At 39.2% G+C, this 20,391-nt stretch overlaps 1 protein-coding gene across 1 annotated transcript in view; it reads right to left on the bottom strand.

The window, feature by feature from the left end:
* Positions 1–2,230: 2,230 nt before the first annotated feature.
* Exo84 (exocyst 84) overlaps positions 2,231–20,391 on the bottom strand; it is a 71,698-nt gene continuing 53,537 nt past the window's right edge. The window contains exons 12-14 of the mRNA XM_068359922.1: positions 13,028–13,253; positions 12,201–12,391; positions 2,231–2,554 (exon numbers count right to left, since the gene is read on the bottom strand). Of these exons, the coding sequence (XP_068216023.1) occupies positions 2,366–2,554; positions 12,201–12,391; positions 13,028–13,253 (606 nt within the window). The 3' untranslated portion in view covers positions 2,231–2,365. The remainder of the gene's footprint in view (positions 2,555–12,200; positions 12,392–13,027; positions 13,254–20,391) is intronic.

The following is a 20,391-nucleotide window of genomic DNA, read 5'->3' as shown; positions in this document are numbered from 1 at the left end:
CAACAACGACTAACATTTGTTTGGTACAACCTGAGGCTCTGGTAAGCCTAGAGGGTTTTGGGTCCTTTCAAGTCCTCATGATTCCCCCAAAATATTAAAAAAAGAAAAAGAAAATATCAAATTATAGGAAAGATTTGCCGAGAACAGTTTTAATTGGTGGCAAAATTTTGATATGATACAAAGTTAAACAACCACCCCAAACCCACTTCTTGCCCATCACCCCACAAACCCCAGCCCTTCTTCCCGCACCTTATGCCCCCAACGCTCTTCAAGATCAGAAATCCAGAATATATTAATAAGCAAAATAATACAACAAATAATCAGTAAAATTAACAAAGAAGAGAGTAAAACCATTTGGGAGAATTGTTTTTACAAAATAATTAATAAGGTATCAATTCATATCCCTGCATTAACTTTTTCACACAACTGTCAATAACATATAAGGTAAGCTAAAAACGAAATTAAAACCTCTTGGATCACACAACATACAAGATTTTCAATTAATTGCACCTCCTCCCTATACACACATAATGTATATATGAAAGCAGTGATTATTAAACAACATGGGTATCTTTCTGTTTTCCATAATATAAAAAATTTAAATATGTGGCATGTGTAATTTCATTCACAGTTTAGCCTTGATCAAGGGAGTGAACCTCTCTGCCTCGTAGGAGTTGCCCATGCATGCGAGGACTTTCGGGCAACCTTGCCCACTACATGAACTCATGACCTTTGAGTACAAAGTGACTGATATTCTTAGGTTTCAGACTCAAACTATTCGAGCCAATGAGGTCCTTTGACAGGGAGCTAACCCTCAAAACTGTCTTTGCTAGCCTCAACATAAAAGGAAAAAGCAGGTAGGCTTCATAGACATTCTCCTCACATCAACCACTCATTTGTTTTGTCTCTAACTTTGTGACATATCCACAACCTGTCTATGCCAGACCCTACATTTAAGACCCTCTTGATTCCCCGCTTCTGAGGTTTTGTTAATGGGATCAAGAAGAACTCATTGTTAACGGGATCAAGATGAGCTTATTTTGTGTAAAGAAAAGTTGCTTAAATATAATCAGAAAAGAACTAGTCACTGTGAGGTCTGAGTGTCGAAGACTTTGTTAGCACCGTCATGAATAAGAAGTGTCTAAATAAACAAATTCTTTTTGGCTTCATGAAATGATCAAGAAAGCATATCCCTTGCCCCGATAAGGAGACAAGAGATCACGATGCTAGGGCCATAGCCCCCATCTGTTTCTAAAGAACTTGTTGGTTTTTCAAGTGATTAAAGATGGCAAAACCACCTTCACTTCCTTTTATTCATTGGATATTCAAGTCCTTAGGCACTTTTTCCCTGAATCCCTTGGTGGCAGCTCAACAAGTTGTACAGTATACAACATTATTCTCAGCTTCTTATTGAAAGAAATTAACACCCCATCAAAGGTAATACCCAAAGTATAAATCTAAATTAAAAGGCAGAATGGTTGGCTCTTCTACTAGTTTTTTCTTCTCTTGGGAGTAGAGTAGTCTGGACATTGATGGCTGGATTGGAGAATGATGTTGTTAAGTTACACTCCTCAGCAATTTTACTTTCGCACACTGTCAGATAAGAAGCCGCTCCCCCATCTTCCTTTAACAAAATTAGGACAAATGATAAGTCTAACCCAAACACATTTCTTGCAGTTGCCTTCAATGTATGACACTAATCTTCCTTCTTGAAGTAAGATAAGGTTTTTTTGCGAGACATAGTATAAAGTTCAACATAATCTTGTACTGACTTAAGCGCTAACAGCTTCTACATGCTGTATGTGTGTCACTGATTAGGTTACTGGAGACAGCTTTTATAAAGACCAGAAAGATAGTATTCCAGGACAGAGAACCATACCACTGGGTTCTTAGGGACTTCTTCTCACCAAGCATGTCTTCTCTTTTAATGGATAGACATACAAATTGAGCCCTATGAGGAAACTTACCTTCTTCAACTACCCTTATAAATCTAGGGATCAGATCAAAAGTGACTTGGCTGTGTTAAAGGGGTGGGTAGAGCTACTCACCCATCTGTTGTTAGTTAACGATGTTATATTCTCAACACTGCTCCGTGTCATACAGAGGTGACTCTTTTAATAAAGGAATTGAGCTTCTTATAGCTAAGAAAAATACATATCTTAAAATTAGGGGTAATCAACTGGATTTCTTGAATGAAAGTACCATATGCATCACTGCCATCTAGATTAAGTAAATTTAATTCCTTTATTCTTCTCTATATAATAAATTTCTCTTAAAATAATTATATAGCACTTATGTCATAATGTATAACATGCAGTATAAACAAATATTTGGTATCAGAGGATGAAGGATAGCATGCAAGTTATCATATGAACTTTGATTCATATTTGTTGATGGTTGATGCATTAATGGCTTGACCAGTGAGGTTCTGGTAACTGGAATGAAGGCTTGGCAGACTTGGATGAGTGTGTCCCCTGGCTTCCGCGTACCGATGCTCGGCAACGGTGAGAACGCCATCTAGAAGGAAGGCACTGTTCCTTTTGATTGTGGACTGCTGTAATTTTAAAGATCTTTCGTTAGTTAACCTAAACGTAAGGAAACCTGATTAGCAAGTCCCATCATATCTTGACCCCATTAAAAGAAAATGAGAGACTTACAACAATAAATTGTGATCAGAGGAAATGAAGCCAAGCAAATTTTCTTATTATGAACTATCTTTTTCTATTCATATTTTCTTATTTATTTATAAAAGATAGCAGGAACAAATAGGCGGCTAGCTGCGTCAGGAAAACCATTGCTGTTCCTAAAATAAAACTTATCGAATTTTCACTTTGATCTTTTTAACTTGGGACATTTACTTTTATAAATGTTGCCTAGAGTACTTACAGGTATATTCAACTTCTGCAAAACTCAAGTTATTCATTATTTTTAAACATTACATATACAGTACAGTATATCGATGTCTAATATACATGATTTTCAACATCACAATAAATGATAATCCTTTTTGAAATGTAGTTAAACCAGATGAATGAGTAGCCATTCTACTTTTCCCTTATAGACGTAGTAACGACAGAGTATCTTATGCAGTACGCCGTAGGCAACACAGGACTAAAGGATTTCTGTAATATACCATTTTTGGTCCTTAGCTTTTTACTTTACATCTGTTCCTGCTTCATTTCTTCCCTCTTATTGTCCAGCCTCTTGACATTAAATTTCATAGTACAACTGCGAGGATTCCCCCCGGTTGCAAGTTGGCGCTGAATAACTTCCCTGGTTCTAGCAATGGGGCTTAAGGTGCAAATTCCATATATTAATCTCATCATCATCATCATCATCTCCTACGCCTATTGACGCAAAGGGCCACAGTTAGATTTCGCTAGTCGTCCCTATCTTGAGCTTTTAATTCAATACTTCTCCATTCATCATCTCCTACTTCGTGCTTCATAGTCCTCAACCATGTCGGCCTGGGTCTTCCACCTCTTCTAGTGTCTTGTGGAGCCCACCTGAATGCTGAACGTTTGGTGAACTAATCTCTCTTGGGGAGTGTGAAGAACATGCCCAAACCACCTCCATCACCCATCATCATGATCTCATCCACATATGGCACTCAAGTAATCTCTCATAGTTTCATTTCTAATCCTGTCCTGCCATTGAACTCCCAATATCCTTCTGAGGGCTTTGTTCTCAAATCTACTAAATCTATTAGAGATTGTTTCATTGTCATACCAATCTATCAATGCTTGGCTCACGAGATTCGTTTCTAAATTAGGTGAAATAAAAAGGAGTAAGTAATAAGATGTTGAAGTCAGACACCTAGAGGGAAAAAATTATAAGTAACTATTGAAAAGTAAAAGGCATAAAGTAATGCAAAGGAGATCAGGAGAGAGCAAAAGCCTTTTTTAAAGCCAACAGTGTGCCAGAAATAGCACTGTACACCGTAAGAACTTTGCTCCATAAGGACACCGTAATCTATGGTAAATATCGTGAGGATAAGTTCAGTAGAGTTCACCATAAAATTTCATGTTTTCTAACAGTGGATGGACCTGAGCTGTCATAAGGCCAGCTTAATTATAATATACCAATTATCATGTAAAACTAGAAGTAAACATCTTGAAAGGGTGAGTATTGTGCAATGAACTGTTTGGTAATTAAATAAGGTAATTGATTTTCCAAACTTTGCATAGTAGTTTCTTGAACATAACCCCTGAAGGGGGCACTAACTGCACATTAAGAATAAACAGAATTTTGATAAAAACAATTTCTTATTTCTGTACTTATTTATTCCTACACAAATACAAACACTTATTCCTTAATAGGTGTATGACTTCAGTGAGGCTGAAGCAGCCACTAAAACTTTTATAGATAGTAGTAGCTGGAGGGTAGAGAGTAGGCCCCGCCCACTAACTGGGTAGAGTATTATTACCATTATTACAAACTAAGCTACAATCCTAGTTGGAAAAGCAAGTTGCTAAACCCCCAAGTGCTCCAACAGGGAAAAATAGCCCTGTGAGGAAAAGAAACAATGAAATCAATAAACTACAAGAGAAGTAATGAACAATCAAAATAAAATATTTTAAGAAAAATAGCAACATTAAAATAGATATCCTAATTAAATAAAACTAAAAAAAAGAGAAAGAGAAATAATATAGAACAGCGTGCCCGAGTGTACACTCAAGCAAGAGAACTCTACTCAAAGACAGTGGAAGGCCATAGTACAGAGTCTACGGCACTACCCAAGATTAGAGAAAAATGGTTTGATTTTGTAATGTCCTCCTAAAAGACCTGCTTACTATAGCTAAAGTCTCTCTTGTACCCTTACCAAGAGGAAGGTAACCAACAAACAATTTACATTGCAGCAGTTAACCCATTGAGCGAAAAAGAATTGTTAGATAATCTCAGTGTTGTTAGAAGCAAAAGGACAAAAGAGAATGTGGAAAGAATAGGCCAGACTATTTGGTGTATGTGTAGGCAAAGGCAAAATAAGCCGTAACCAGAGAGAGGGATCCAATGTAGTACTGTCTGGCCAGTCAAAGGACCCCATAACTCTCTAGTGGTAGTATCTCAACGGGTGGCTGGTGTCCTGGCCAACCTACTACCTTCACTTTGACTTTGGCTCCAATCCAATGCACATACTACTCTACTCTACGGCCTCTTAATCTTGCTGTTTGAATCTTTATTTTTTTCTTACAGATTGAATAAATATACTGGTAGATTGTTGCGTTTGAAGGATATCAATGGAAGAACCCTAGAATAAGTAGTGTAGTCTACCATAGCCTAATCTAGCCTAGTTTAACATATGCTAACTACCATATGTTACCTTACATTAGTCAGTAAACAATACCAGACTATATTAGATGTACCAGAAACCATGCAGTGTGAAATGCATTTCATGTTAAGCAGAATTACCAGTTTAATACTGTTATTTCATATTATCAAGTTATGATAATTATCTGGAACCAACCTCATTTAGGTACCATGCAACATTAATGTAAAATAATAATTACATTAATGATTATTTCAAGTTAAAATAATCAATCTCATTACTACAAGTGTCAAATGATCTAAAAGGTATTTCTTATTATAATCTGTAATTTCCTTGCTGATGGGCTCAAGGTTAGAGATCAGATCCTATTCCAGAACTGGATTGGGCAATTGATCCGTTTATTGGGATGGAAGGCTTTAACACTAAGCGGAAACTTAAATAACCAGTTTTTCTTTTGATTTTGGATATAAATTTATAGATTTTACCGTAAACAAAACACAAAAATTGAGATGCATGAGGCATCTTGGGAGCAGTTGTTCCCTACAATTCAGAATAACAAAATCTTATAATACCTTAAGTAACTTATTTTGATATCTTTCAGAAATAAGCTGCCTTAAATATTTAGACTAAAAGATGAGTTTTCTTTGTAGTCTATTGATAAAGACCTTACCAAACCGTCTTCAATTGTTTATTTACTTTAAATGAGAACTGATGCATGTTTGTTTTAAGAGACACGTTTTGGCAACAGATAATAATCCCTATATTTACTTTACAAGAAAAGAAATGAGTGATGAGCTGGTTGCTGAACTTGCAAGGGAACAACACATAGAGCCGTTTAAACCTGATAAAACCGAATAGTTTTATCCAATCTTTACCAGAGTAACGCAAAAAGAAAATATTTCATGTAAGGGAGTTATATGATTTGCCATGCTATCCACATTGAAATAAGAGGTTATTAAGGGGCACTTATTTCATTGAGAAGAGTGATATATGATCTAGAATACCACTCGGCACATAAGGGATAGGCGGTTCGTTTAGTGGCACTTACTTTAGCGAGAGAAGGGATATAAGGATCCAGGCTTCGATCTAAGCTTTCTGTCTCTATTAACCAACTGAATTGATATTCAGTTGGGCAATAAAACAACTGGAAATGCATGAATGCTACGATTTCACAGCAGAATGTTGAAAGTAAATAAAAGGTTAGAGGTCTTATGAGAGGATTTCAACTCTGAGTTGTACATTGTACCATCAAAAACCTTACTGAATGGTGCATAAGAACCACTAACTACCCCTTGAGGAGTTAGGGTAAGGCTTGAAACAATTAAGTTTAGGGCTGATGAATTAACTTTTATTGAAGATTTTTTGATCTTTTGAGCTTCTACAAAATAAGCTAATGATGTTAAAAGCGTTATAAGCAAATGATGTTAAAAGCGTTATAAGCAAATGATGTTAAAAGCGTTATAAGCTAATGATGTTAAAAGCGTTATAAGCTAATGATGTTAAAAGCGTTATGAACTCATGATGTTAAAAGCGTTATGAACTCATGATGTTAAAAGCGTTATAAGATCATGATGTTAAAAGCGTTTTATGCTAATGATGTTAAAAGCGTTATGAACTCATGATGTTAAAAGCGTTATGAACTCATGATGTTAAAAGCTTTATAAGCTAATGATGTTAAAAGCATTATAAGCTCATGATGTTAAAAGCGTTATAAGCTAATGATGTTAAAATCGTTATGAACTCATGATGTTAAAAGCATTATAAGCTCATGATGTTAAAAGCAATATAAGCTCATGATGTTAAAAGCATTATAAGCTAATGATGTTAAAAGCGTTACAAGCTAATGATGTTAAAACCATTATAACCTCATGATGTTAAAAGCGTTACAAGCTAATGATGTTAAAAGCATTATAACCTCATGATGTTAAAAGCGTTATAAGCTAATGATGTTAAAAGCATTATAAGCTAATGATGTTAAAAGCGTTATAAGCTAATGATGTTAAAAGCGTTATAAGCAAATGATTTTAAAAAGCGTTATAAGCTCATGATGTTAAAAGCGTTATAAGTTAATGACGTTAAAAGCGTTATAAGATAATGACGTTAAAAGCGTTATAAGCTCATGATGTTAAAAGCGTTATAAGTTAATGACGTTGAAAGCGTTATAAGCTAATGACGTTAAAAGAGTTATAACCTCATTATGTTAAAAGCGTTATAAGCTCATGATGTTAAAAGCGTTATAAGTTAATGACGTTAAAAGCGTTATAAGCTAATGATGTTAAAAGCATTATAACCTCATGATGTTAAAAGCGTTATAAGCTCATTATGTTAAAAGCGTTATAAGTTAATGACGTTAAAAGTGTTATAAGCTAATGACGTTAAAAGCGTTATAAGCTCATGATGTTAAAAGCGTTATAAGCTAATGATGTTAAAAGCGTTATAACCTCATGATGTTAAAAGCGTTATAAGTTAATAACGTTAAAAGCATTATAAGCTAATGATGTTAAAATCGTTATAAGCTAATGATGTTAAAATCGTTATAAGTTAATTACGTTAAAAGTGTTATAAGCTCATGATGTTAAAAGCATTATAACCTCATGATGTTTAAAGCGTTATAAGCTCATTATGTTAAAAGCGTTATAAGTTAATGACGTTAAAAGTGTTATAAGCTAATGACGTTAAAAGCGTTATAAGCTCATGATGTTAAAAGCGTTATAAGCTAATGATGTTAAAAGCGTTATAACCTCATGATGTTGAAAGTGTTATAAGCTAATGACGTTAAAAGCGTTATAAGCTAATGACGTTAAAAGCGTTATAGGTTAATTACGTTAAAATCGTTATAAGCTCATGATGTTAAAAGCGTTATAAGCTAATGATGTTAAAAGCGTTATAACCTCATGATGTTAAAAGCATTATAAGCTAATGATGTTAAAAGTGTTATAAGTTAATGACGTTAAAAGCGTTATAAGCTCATGATGTTAAAAGCGTTATAAGCTAATGATGTTAAAAGCGTTATAAGTTAATGACGTTAAAAGTGTTATAAGCTAATGACGTTAAAAGCGTTATAAGCTCATGATGTTAAAAGCGTTATAAGCTAATGATGTTAAAAGCGTTATAACTTAATGATGTTAAAAGCGTTATAAGCTAATGACGTTAAAAGCGTTATAAGTTAATTACGTTAAAAGCGTTATAAGCTAATGATGTTAAAAGCGTTATAAGTTAATGACGTTAAATGCGTTATAAGCTCATGATGTTAAAAGCGTTATAAGCTAATGATGTTAAAAGCGTTATAAGTTAATGACGTTAAAAGTGTTATAAGCTCATGATGTTAAAAGCGTTATAAGCTCATGATGTTAAAAGCGTTATAAGCTAATGATGTTAAAAGCGTTATAACTTAATGATGTTAAAAGCGTTATAAGCTAATGACGTTAAAAGCGTTATAAGTTCATGATGTTAAAAGCGTTATAACCTCATTATGTTAAAAGCGTTATGAGCTCATGATGTTAAAAGCGTTATAAGCTCATGGTGTTAAAAGCGTTATAAGCTAATGATGTTAAAAGCGTTATAACTTAATGATGTTAAAAGCGTTATAAGCTAATGATGTTAAAAGCGTTATAAGCTCATGATGTTAAAAGCGTTATAAGCTAATAATGTTAAAAGCGTTATAAGCTAATGACGTTAAAAGCGTTATAAGCTCATGAAGTTAAAAGCGTTATAAGCTAATGATGTTAAAAGCGTTATAAGTTAATGACTTTAAAAGCGTTATAAGCTAATGACGTTAAAAGCATTATAAGCTAATGACGTTAAAATCGTTATAAGTTAATTACGTTAAAAGTGTTATAAGCTCATGATGTTAAAAGCATTATAACCTCATGATGTTTAAAGCGTTATAAGCTCATTATGTTAAAAGCGTTATAAGTTAATGACGTTAAAAGTGTTATAAGCTAATGACGTTAAAAGCGTTATAAGCTCATGATGTTAAAAGCGTTATAAGCTAATGATGTTAAAAGCGTTATAACCTCATGATGTTGAAAGTGTTATAAGCTAATGACGTTAAAAGCGTTATAAGCTAATGACGTTAAAAGCGTTATAGGTTAATTACGTTAAAATCGTTATAAGCTCATGATGTTAAAAGCGTTATAAGCTAATGATGTTAAAAGCGTTATAACCTCATGATGTTAAAAGCATTATAAGCTAATGATGTTAAAAGTGTTATAAGTTAATGACGTTAAAAGCGTTATAAGCTCATGATGTTAAAAGCGTTATAAGCTAATGATGTTAAAAGCGTTATAAGTTAATGACGTTAAAAGTGTTATAAGCTAATGACGTTAAAAGCGTTATAAGCTCATGATGTTAAAAGCGTTATAAGCTAATGATGTTAAAAGCGTTATAACTTAATGATGTTAAAAGCGTTATAAGCTAATGACGTTAAAAGCGTTATAAGTTAATTACGTTAAAAGCGTTATAAGCTAATGATGTTAAAAGCGTTATAAGTTAATGACGTTAAATGCGTTATAAGCTCATGATGTTAAAAGCGTTATAAGCTAATGATGTTAAAAGCGTTATAAGTTAATGACGTTAAAAGTGTTATAAGCTCATGATGTTAAAAGCGTTATAAGCTCATGATGTTAAAAGCGTTATAAGCTAATGATGTTAAAAGCGTTATAACTTAATGATGTTAAAAGCGTTATAAGCTAATGACGTTAAAAGCGTTATAAGTTCATGATGTTAAAAGCGTTATAACCTCATTATGTTAAAAGCGTTATGAGCTCATGATGTTAAAAGCGTTATAAGCTCATGGTGTTAAAAGCGTTATAAGCTAATGATGTTAAAAGCGTTATAACTTAATGATGTTAAAAGCGTTATAAGCTAATGATGTTAAAAGCGTTATAAGCTCATGATGTTAAAAGCGTTATAAGCTAATAATGTTAAAAGCGTTATAAGCTAATGACGTTAAAAGCGTTATAAGCTCATGAAGTTAAAAGCGTTATAAGCTAATGATGTTAAAAGCGTTATAAGTTAATGACTTTAAAAGCGTTATAAGCTAATGACGTTAAAAGCATTATAAGCTAATGACGTTAAAAGCGTTCTAAGCTCATGATGTTAAAAGCGTTATAAGCTTATGATGTTAAAAGCTTTATAAGCTAATGACGTTAAAAGCGTTATAAGTTAATTACGTTAAAAGGGTTATAAGCTAATATTGTTAAAAGCGTTATAAGCTAATGATGTTAAAAGCGTTATAGCTAATGACGTTAAAAGCGTTATAAGTTCATGATGTTAAAAGCGTTATAAGCTAATGATGTTAAAAGCGTTATAACCTCATGATGTTAAAAGCGTTATAAGATAATGATGTTAAAAGCGTTATAAGCTAAAGATGTTAAAAGCGTTATAAGCTCATGACGTTAAAAGCGTTATAAGCTAATGACGTTAAAAGCGTTATAAGCTAATGACGTTAAAAGCGTTATAAGCTAATGACGTTAAAAGCGTTATAAGCTAATGACGTTAAAAGCGTTATAAGCTCATGATGTTAAAAGCGTTATAAGCACATGACGTTAAAAGCGTTATAAGCTCATGACATTAAAAGCGTTATAAGCTCATGACGTTAAAAGCGTTATAAGCTCATGACGTTAAAAGCGTTATAAGCTCATGACGTTAAAAGCGTTATAAGCTCATGACGTTAAAAGCGTTATAAGCTCATGACGTTAAAAGCGTTATAAGCTCATGACGTTATAAGCTAATAACGTTAAAAGCGTTACAAGCTCATGACGTTAAAAGCGTTATAAGCTTATGACCATCAAAACTAAACTCATTAGGACAATAGCAAAATCAAAGGCTGGAGTGAGATTATCGTCATCGTTCTCTTTAAAATCAACTTGCCTAACCTTCCAATTTCCCTTTAAACTAAAAGTACGCTTTCTTTTAACCCTTTTACTCCCAAAGGACGTACTGGTACGTTTCACAAAAGCCATCCCTTTACCCCCATGGACGTACCGGTACGTCCTTGCAAAAAAATGCTATAATTTTTTTTTTTCATATTTTTGATAATTTTTTTAAAAAATTCAGGCATTTTCCAAGAGAATGAGACCAACCTGACCTCTCTATGACAAAAATTAAGGCTGTTAGAGCAATTTAAAAAAAATATACTGCAAAATGTGCTGGGAAAAAAATAACCCCCTGGGGGTTAAGGGTTGGAAATTTCCAAATAGCCTGGGGGTTAAAGGGTTAATATGATCAGCAACCACAAAACATACTTCCAAAGAGGAATAGCGAGACCTTCGCAGGTCTCCCAAAGATTCTCTAAATAAAAAAAAATTCAAATTTAGAAAAAAAATACAGATCATGTTCACCCAAAAACAAATCCTTTTTTTAACTACGCAGCAACTGCTAATGAATAGGGGCGAAGACATCTTTATACCACTAAAAGAAATCAAGACCACAAAAAAACTTGATGAACTGCATTGCATGTCCACGTAGCTGACAGCTGACAAAGAAACTGAAGATGATGATGTATGTCATGCAACATGTTTTTGGCAGTAGACAACATTAGTCTCATTATTTACAAATCATTGGTATAATATGAAAAGAGAGAAAATGGATAATTTTTATATTTTTAGGGGTAATATTAACATATCAAGCTTCAGGAGACGAAAGCAATATGAACATCAGGAGACGAAAGCAATATGAACATCAGGAGACGAAAGCAATATGAACATCAGGGGACGTTCTTAGAAATAAAGCCTATAACGACAGTATATATAGATTATCTAAATGTGGGGATGAAAATTACAACTTAGTCACTATGATGAAACCATTTTCCTTCATAAAGAAACTACCAAAGGTTTTCCGAACACCTCGTGACTGAATGGCTTCTTTGTTCCAAGCAATGGACCAATTGGCAAAAAATCTATAAATACAATTAATACATCTAAAAATGTACCTCGTTCTTGAAGAGAGGCTCGTCCAAGGAAGACTTGCAGTGGCGAAGTTGAGCAGAAAATATAGCTGTGAGAGACTCGTCAACAAGGTGCTCGGTCTCTGGCCAATGAAGACGCAGTACGTCCTCCAGGTAGCCCAAAAATGCACGGCTGAACTGAATGCTGTTGTTGGTGAGTCCGATACATAATTCATCTGAAACATATGCAGAGAAGTCATAATACTTACATTTCTACACAGAGAACACAGAGGAATTACTGTATTTTGCTATTAATGACCAAATTTCAGAGCATAAAATTTCATCGTTGGCCAGTTGTGCAAAACATGAGACCATAACATGGATTACAAATGGTTCTCATTTTTCATCAAGCTTATAATTCAAGCATACCAGTTGTATTTACAATGAACTGTATGTTGCCATTCATAAAAAATTCTGTACTTTAGCTACCAATCAATATTTTTAATGTTTGCCCTGTCTACATTCTATTACAAGTCAACATACAAAATTATCAAATCACAGAATGTAAATCTCAGTAATAAATAATAAATTTCTATGACTATCAAAAATATAGCTGAAATCAATCTTATACATAAAATATGAAGTAAATGCTGTACAGAAATATGCTGAATGAATTATATGAGATATGGGGAAAAAGCAGAATTATCAATAATTTTCGTAATTTTCGAAACATTCCATTTCACTTGATAAAAACAAAGCATGTATCCAACAGCACTTCAACGAGATTAAAATGGTTTTTTCCTAATAACAGTAAGATTTATATAAAGACCAAAAATAATTATTGCATCAATTCCAAAATAATAAATTCATACCCGTGACATACGACTGTACGTTTGCTATTCCAATGTCATTCATATCTTCAATGAACTTGTTCAATAGATCTTTACTGTCGTACTTCAGGGTCTTCCAAGTATCCTCCTGTCCTCTCAATTTCACAGCTTCTATCATTTTATCACGTCCGTCGCGGATCCACCTCTCTACATCACGTAACAAGAGGGTGTGGAGAGAAAAAGTGAGATCTAGACCAATTTCGGCTAACTGGAAGATGAAATACAGCATGAGATAATATACATATGGTTATTAATATCAAAAAATAATTTTTGTTTCTCAGTTATTATTATCATTATTATTATTATTAACCCTTTTACCCCCAGGCTATTTGGAAATTTCCAACCCTTAACCCCCAGGGGGTTATTTTTTGTCCAGCACATTTTGCAGTATATTTTTTTTAATTGCTCTAACAGCCTTAATTTTTGTCATAGAGAGGTCAGGTTGGGCTCATTCTCTTGGAAAATGCCTGAATTTTCTCAAAAAATTATCAAAAATATAAAAAAAAAAAAAAATTTATAGCATTTTTTTGCAAGGACGTACCGGTACGTCCATGGGGGTAAAGGGATGGCTTTTGTGAAACGTACCAGTATGTCCTTTGGGGGTAAAAGGGTTAATTGCTAAGCTATAACCCTAGTTGGAAAAGCAGGATGCTATAAGCCCAAGGGCTCCAACAGGGAAAATAGCCCAGTGAGGAAAGGAAATAAAGAAAAACTATAAGAGAAGTTTAAGAACAATAATAACATTAAAATAAATCTTTTATATATTACCTATCAAACCTTGGAGATAAGTAGATAAACACTTCAAAATAACTAGAAGAGAAACAAGACAGAATAGTGTGCCGGAGTGCACCCTCAAGCAAGAGATCTCTAACCTAAGACAGTGGAAGTCCATAGTTGTGAATCTGAATAGGCATACCCTATCATACTACATTGGGATAAGTAATTTTTTAACCCTTTTACCCCCAGGCTATTTGGAAATTTCCAACCCTTAACCCCCAGGGGGTTATTTTTTTCCCAGCACATTTTGCAGTATATATTTTTTTAATTGCTCTAACAGCCTTAATTTTTGTCAAAGAGAGGTCAGGTTGGGCTCATTCTCTTGAAAAATGCCTGAATTTTCTCAAAAAATTATCAAAAATATAAAAAAAAAAAAAATTTATAGCATTTTTTTGCAAGGACGTACCGGTACGTCCATGGGGGTAAAGGGATGGCTTTTGTGAAACGTACCAGTATGTCCTTTGGGGGTAAAAGGGTTAATTGCTAAGCTATAACCCTAGTTGGAAAAGCAGGATGCTATAAGCCCAAGGGCTCCAACAGGGAAAATAGCCCAGTGAGGAAAGGAAATAAAGAAAAACTATAAGAGAAGTTTAAGAACAATAATAACATTAAAATAAATCTTTTATATATTACCTATCAAACCTTGGAGATAAGTAGATAAAAACTTCAAAATAACTAGAAGAGAAACAAGACAGAATAGTGTGCCGGAGTGCACCCTCAAGCAAGAGATCTCTAACCTAAGACAGTGGAAGTCCATAGTTGTGAATCTGAATAGGCATACCCTATCATACTACATTGGGATAAGTAATTTTTTAACCCTTTTACCCCCAGGCTATTTGGAAATTTCCAACCCTTAACCCCCAGGGGGTTATTTTTTTCCCAGCACATTTTGCAGTATATATTTTTTAAATTGCTCTAACAGCCTTAATTTTTGTCATAGAGAGGTCAGGTTGGTCTCATTCTCTTGGAAAATGCCTGAATTTTCTCAAAAAATTATCAAAAATATGAAAAAAAAAATTTTATAGCATTTTTTTGCAAGGACGTACCGGTACGTCCACGGGAGTAAAGGGATGGCTTTTGTGAAACGTACCAGTACGTCCTTTGGGGGTAAAAGGGTTAATCTATTATCAACCATTGAAGTACAGATTATTTGTTGGAATTTTATGACATGAAAGCAGATGGGGCACTGAAAACTCTTTGTTTCTTTGAATAAAAGAAAATTAATCTCTGCCATAAATTTCATGCTCCTAGTGACAACAACCTTTTTAACCCTTTTACCCCCAAGATTTGTGGAACTTTCAAGCACATTTTGCTATATATTTTTTTAAATTGCTCTAACAGCCTTAATTTTTGCCAGAGAGAGGTCAGACTGGTCTCATTCTTTTGGAAAATGCCTGAAGTTTCTCATAAAGTTATCAAAAATATGACAAATTCGTAGATAATTTGTATTTTTCCTAACTATACAAACCTTAGCTATTTACATGGGGTAATTACTTCGGCGTAGCTGAATGACAAGCCATAAGAATTTTAACGAGGGTTTACTACCCCTCCGCTAGTTAGCGGGGGGTAGGGAGGGGTAGCTTGCTACCCCTCCCCCCTCACACACACAGTGCGAACTCCACTTTACTTAAAGGTAGGACTTATCTTGGGGGACAGGGATGGCGGGCACATTTGTGTAAATAGCTAAGGTTTGTATGGTTAGGAACAATACAAATTACAGTATCTTCGAATTTGTCATTTGTTTCGTAACCGAAATACAAACCACGCTATTTACAGAGGGTGACTTACCCCTTAGGAAGGGTGGAAAGTCCCCAGCCTTACTGACTTCGGCTTGCCCGGGGGCTCGATCCCTCAGTGAGCAGCACTAGAGAGGGGGAGCCCCTGTACCTCACAAGTTCCTAGCATCGCTAGGAACGAGTGGCCTACACAAGCAGTGTGAGGAGGAGTGTGTGACTCGTCCTATGAAGTTGACCTTGAGACCTTCAGATAGGAATTCTAGGATAGGACGTTCCCCATACCACCTCGTCAGGGTATGGGAGACGCAACAGTATTAAGCTTAATACTAGGAGCACAAAGAAGCATGGGTTATCTGCAGAGGTCAAGGTCAGCTATGCGAGGACCAGGATGCTGCTTCCCCAATAGAGGGGAGAATGAAGAAAGAAGTAAGGGTCAGACATACTCTTTCATTCACGCAGACTAAGACCGGGTAACAACGCCCTCAACCTACTGCTACTTGTCCAAAAGGAGCCTGAGGTTAGACCAGCTGTTGTGCAGCCACCACAGGGCCGATAGAAAACGTATCGAGGCTCCTGTGGGTCACGTCTTGCAGGTAGTGGGCTGTGAAGGTCGTTTGACGCTTCCAGACCCCAGCTTGAAGTACCTGCGTCACAGAGAAGTTTCTCTTGAAGGCCAGGGATGTAGCAATACCCCTGACATCGTGGGCCCGAGGGCGACGTGACGGAGGAGGGTCAGGATTCAGGGCATGGTGAATAACCCTTCGAATCCAAGCTGAGATGGTGTTCCTGGTGACCCTCCTCTTAGTCCTGCCTGTGCTCACAAACAAGGCTCGCACAAGGACGGACTGCAGCCGTTCTCTTCAAGTAGTGCCTCAGACACCTCACTGGACATAGTAGCAGCTGGTCTGGGTCGCTTGTTACAGAACGGAGACTAGCGATCCTGAAAGAGTCGAACCGAGGATCCAGCACTCCAGGATTCTGAGTCTTGGCAACAAACTCAGGGACGAACCTGAACGTTACCTCCCCCCATCCCCTTGAATGGGCGATGTCGTACGAGAGACCATGAAGTTCACTAACTCGCTTGGCCGAAGCCAAGGCGAGTAGGAAAGCCGTCTTCCAAGACAGGTGGCGATCGGAGGTCTGGCGTAATGGCTCGAAGGGAGGTCTCTTAAGAGACCTGAGGACTCGAACCACGTTCCAAGGAGGGGGTCTCACTTCCGACTGGGGGCAGGTAAGCTCATAGCTACGTATGAGTAAAGAGAGTTCTAGCGATGAAGAAATATCCACGCCCTTCAATCTGAAGGCCAAGCTTAAGGCTGAGCGATAGCCTTTCACTGCCGAGACAGAAAGGCCCATTTCTTCTCGCAGATACACGAGGAAGTCCGCTATTGCTGGAATAGTGGCATCGAGTGGAGAGATACCCCTTCCACGACACCAACCACAAAAGACTCTCCACTTTGCTTGGTAGACTCCCTCAGAGGACCTTCGCAGGTGCCGAGACATTCTCTCCGCAACCTGTTGCGAAAAGCCTCTCTCCGCGAGGAGACGCTGGATAGTCTCCAGGCGTGAAGCCGAAGCGAGGCTACGGCCCTGTGAGGGACGCCGGAGTGGGGTTGTCTGAGAAGCTCCCTTGGAAGTTCCGTCAGGAGTTGCAGAAGGTCCGGAAACCATTCCGCGTGATGCCATAGCGGAGCTACCAGAGTCATCGAACAGTTGACCGATAGTCTGGTCCTGTTGAGCACCCTTCTCATCAGACAGAATGGTGGGAAGGCGTACACGTCGATGTTGTCCCACCGTTGCTGGAAAGCATCTTGCCAGAGTGCCTTGGGGTCCAGGACTGGGGAGCAGTACAGGGGCAGCTTGAAGTTCAAGGCTGTCGCAAACAAGTCCACAGTCGGGGAACCCCACAAAGTCAGGACTTTGTTGGCTATCTGAGGATCCAAAGACCACTCGGTACTCACTATCTGCGAAGCCCTGCTCAGACTGTCGGCGAGCACATTCCTCTTGCCAGGAATGAAGCGAGCTGATAGTGTTATCGAGTGGGTTTCGGTCCACCTCAGAGTCTCTACTGCAAGATGGGATAGCTGTTGCGAAAAAGTGCCTCCCTGCTTGTTGATATAAGCCACTACCGTGGTGTTGTCGCTCATCACCACCACGGAGTGACCCGCCAGGGACCGTTGGAACTGCTGAAGAGCCAGAAAGATGGCCTTCAATTCTAGCAGGTTGATGTGTAGGCACTTTTCTGATTCTGACCAAAGGCCTGAGGCCCTCTGGTTCAGAACGTGCGCCCCCCACCCTTCTTTTGACGCGTCCGAAAACAGAGTCAATTCCGGGGGGAGGACGAGAAGACTCACTCCCTTCCGCAGGTTCTCGTCGGCCAGCCACCACCGCAAGTCCGTCTGTTCCAGAGACCCCATTGGGATCAGAATGTCCGGGGAATCGGATCCTTGATTCCACCGGGACTTGAGCCGCCATTGAAGGGATCTCATCCTGAGGCGGCTGTTTGGAACCAGACGGGCCAGGGAGGATAGGTGGCCTAAGAGACGCAACCACGATTGGGCGAGGAGTTCTTTTCGCCTGAGGAAGGGTTCCGCCTCCCTCCTCAGTCTTGCTATCCGGTCGTCTGATGGAAAGGCTTTGTGGAGATTGGTGTCTATTAGCATGCCTAGATAAACCAGTCGTTGGGACGGCTGCAGAGAGGACATCTCGAGGTTTACCACGATCCCCAGATCCTGGCAAAGATCCAGAAGCCTGTCTCGGTGCCGAAGAAGGGTCGACTCCGAGTCTGCTAGGATCAGCCAATCGTCCAGGTAACGAAGGAGACGAATGCCGTTCCTGTGCGCCCAAGATGAAATCAGGGTGAACACTCTGGTGAACACCTGAGGAGCTGTGGAGAGACCGAAACACAGCACCTTGAACTGGTAGATCTTGTTGTCTAGGCAAAATCTCAAGTACTTCCTGGAAGACGGATGAATTGGGATCTGGAAGTACGCGTCCTTTAGATCCAGTGTGCACATGAAGTCTTGTGGTCTCACCGCAAGTCTGACCGTGTCTGCTGTCTCCATCCTGAACCGGGTTTGTTTGACAAACCTGTTCAGAGCTGAGATCGATGACGGGTCTCCAGCCTCCAGTAGCCTTCTCTACAAGAAAGAGTCAACTGAAGAAGCCTGGGGAGCCGTCCACGACCTCCTGGAGAGCACCCTTCTCGAGCATGGTCTCGACTTCGGCCTGAAGGGCCAGCCCCTTTGCCGATCCCGTGGCATAGGAGCTCAACGACACTGGATTCGCAGTCAGGGGAGGTTGAGATGTTGTGAACGGGACGCGATAGCCTTGGCCGATCACTGAGACCGTCCAAGCATCGGCCCCGTGTTGCTGCCACCTGCGGACGCAACGCTGAAGGCATCCCCCCACAGGTGGACATGCAGGGGGACTGCCACCCCTAGGGCTTGCGGCCGCGGCCGCCACCCCTAGGAGTCTTGCCTCCCCTGGAGGACTTACCGCCCCTCTTGACCTTGGCTGGAAAGGGCTGGGGCTTAGACACCACCTTCTTAGCTGCCGGTGCCTGTTTGGGAGCCTTACGAGGCTGTTGCTGCTGTTGTGGCAGGGCTGGAGGCTTATAGGGCCGAGTTGTAAGGGCCCTATGGAGGAGGGAGTCCGTGCTGGATTTCCTCCACCTCTCAGCCGTTCGCTCCATGTCTTGAGGCTCAAACAGGTTCTCCCCCAGAAGGGAAGCATGTCGGAGCCTACACACATCCACGGCGGGGACCTTCGGATGGAATCTCTCGGACACAGCATCGCGACGCTTCAACACCGAGTTGGCCCACAGGGTGGTAACCTGATGCGCCAAAAACTCGATGGAGCGGGTGCCCGAGAGCAAGAAGGTCTCTAGGGCCTTCCTATTGGTCTCCTTGGACAAGTCCTCCGATCGCAATAGGATGCCCAGAGATCCTAGCCAAAAGTCCAGCCACGAAGTGGCCTGCATGGCACACTTAGCGACCTTCTCGTGGCTAAGGATCTCTGCCGCCGAGAACGACACCTGCCGGGCAGAGTTTCTCAAGGGGAACTCCCTTCGCCAGCTCCTCCACAGAGTGATGGAGAGGAAGAGCGAGGTTGTGCTCACCCAGGATCTCGAAATACCTCCTCTGCTGAAGACGAGGAGGAGGGATGAGCTTGTTCCCGGTAGTGGAAAGACTGGAGGAGGCAAGAAGTGCGAGCTGAGCGTTGGCCCTACCCCTGGCACTCTTCAGCCCCAGAGACCAGGGCAGAGCCGCACTGGTCTTAGGGGCCTTCCGAACGTCAAACACTTCGTCCAAAATCGTGTCTTTGCCTTCACAGGGGGCGATGACTGGATCCATAAGCCCGTTAAGTTGCCTTATCAGGCTTAGGACCTGCCAGAAGGCATGTTCGGATTCTTGCTGTTCTCCTCCCTGCGGGCTGGCAGCTAAGTCTCCTGCCCCAGGGATCTCTTCCTGGGGTGACACGTGGACATTCCCCCGGGTAGTCGTGGGTTCCTGACGAATCCTTGCAGAGGATTTAGGGACGGTCTTGGAGTCCTTGGATTCCCTCCTGGGAGGGATCCAGGATCCCAACAACGAGGTTCGAGGGGCCCCTTCCTCACGAGACGATTCTCCTGCATGAAGCGAAGTCTCCACCCCTGGTGCCGAGGGGAAGACTACCGCCCCACTGGACTCACCTGAGGACGGAAAGGCCTCGTCCACGGGAGAAGGAGAGAGCACTCGTGCAGGAGAAGGGACCTTCGCGACTGACCTCTTGGGAACCAACTTCGCCCTGGGGAAAGTCACCACGAAGTCCACTCCTCTCTTTCTCTTCAGC

Source organism: Palaemon carinicauda, chromosome 36, assembly GCF_036898095.1.
Source record: "Palaemon carinicauda isolate YSFRI2023 chromosome 36, ASM3689809v2, whole genome shotgun sequence".
NCBI lineage: Eukaryota > Metazoa > Arthropoda > Malacostraca > Decapoda > Palaemonidae > Palaemon > Palaemon carinicauda.
This window is presented reverse-complemented; position numbering and strand designations above follow the sequence as displayed.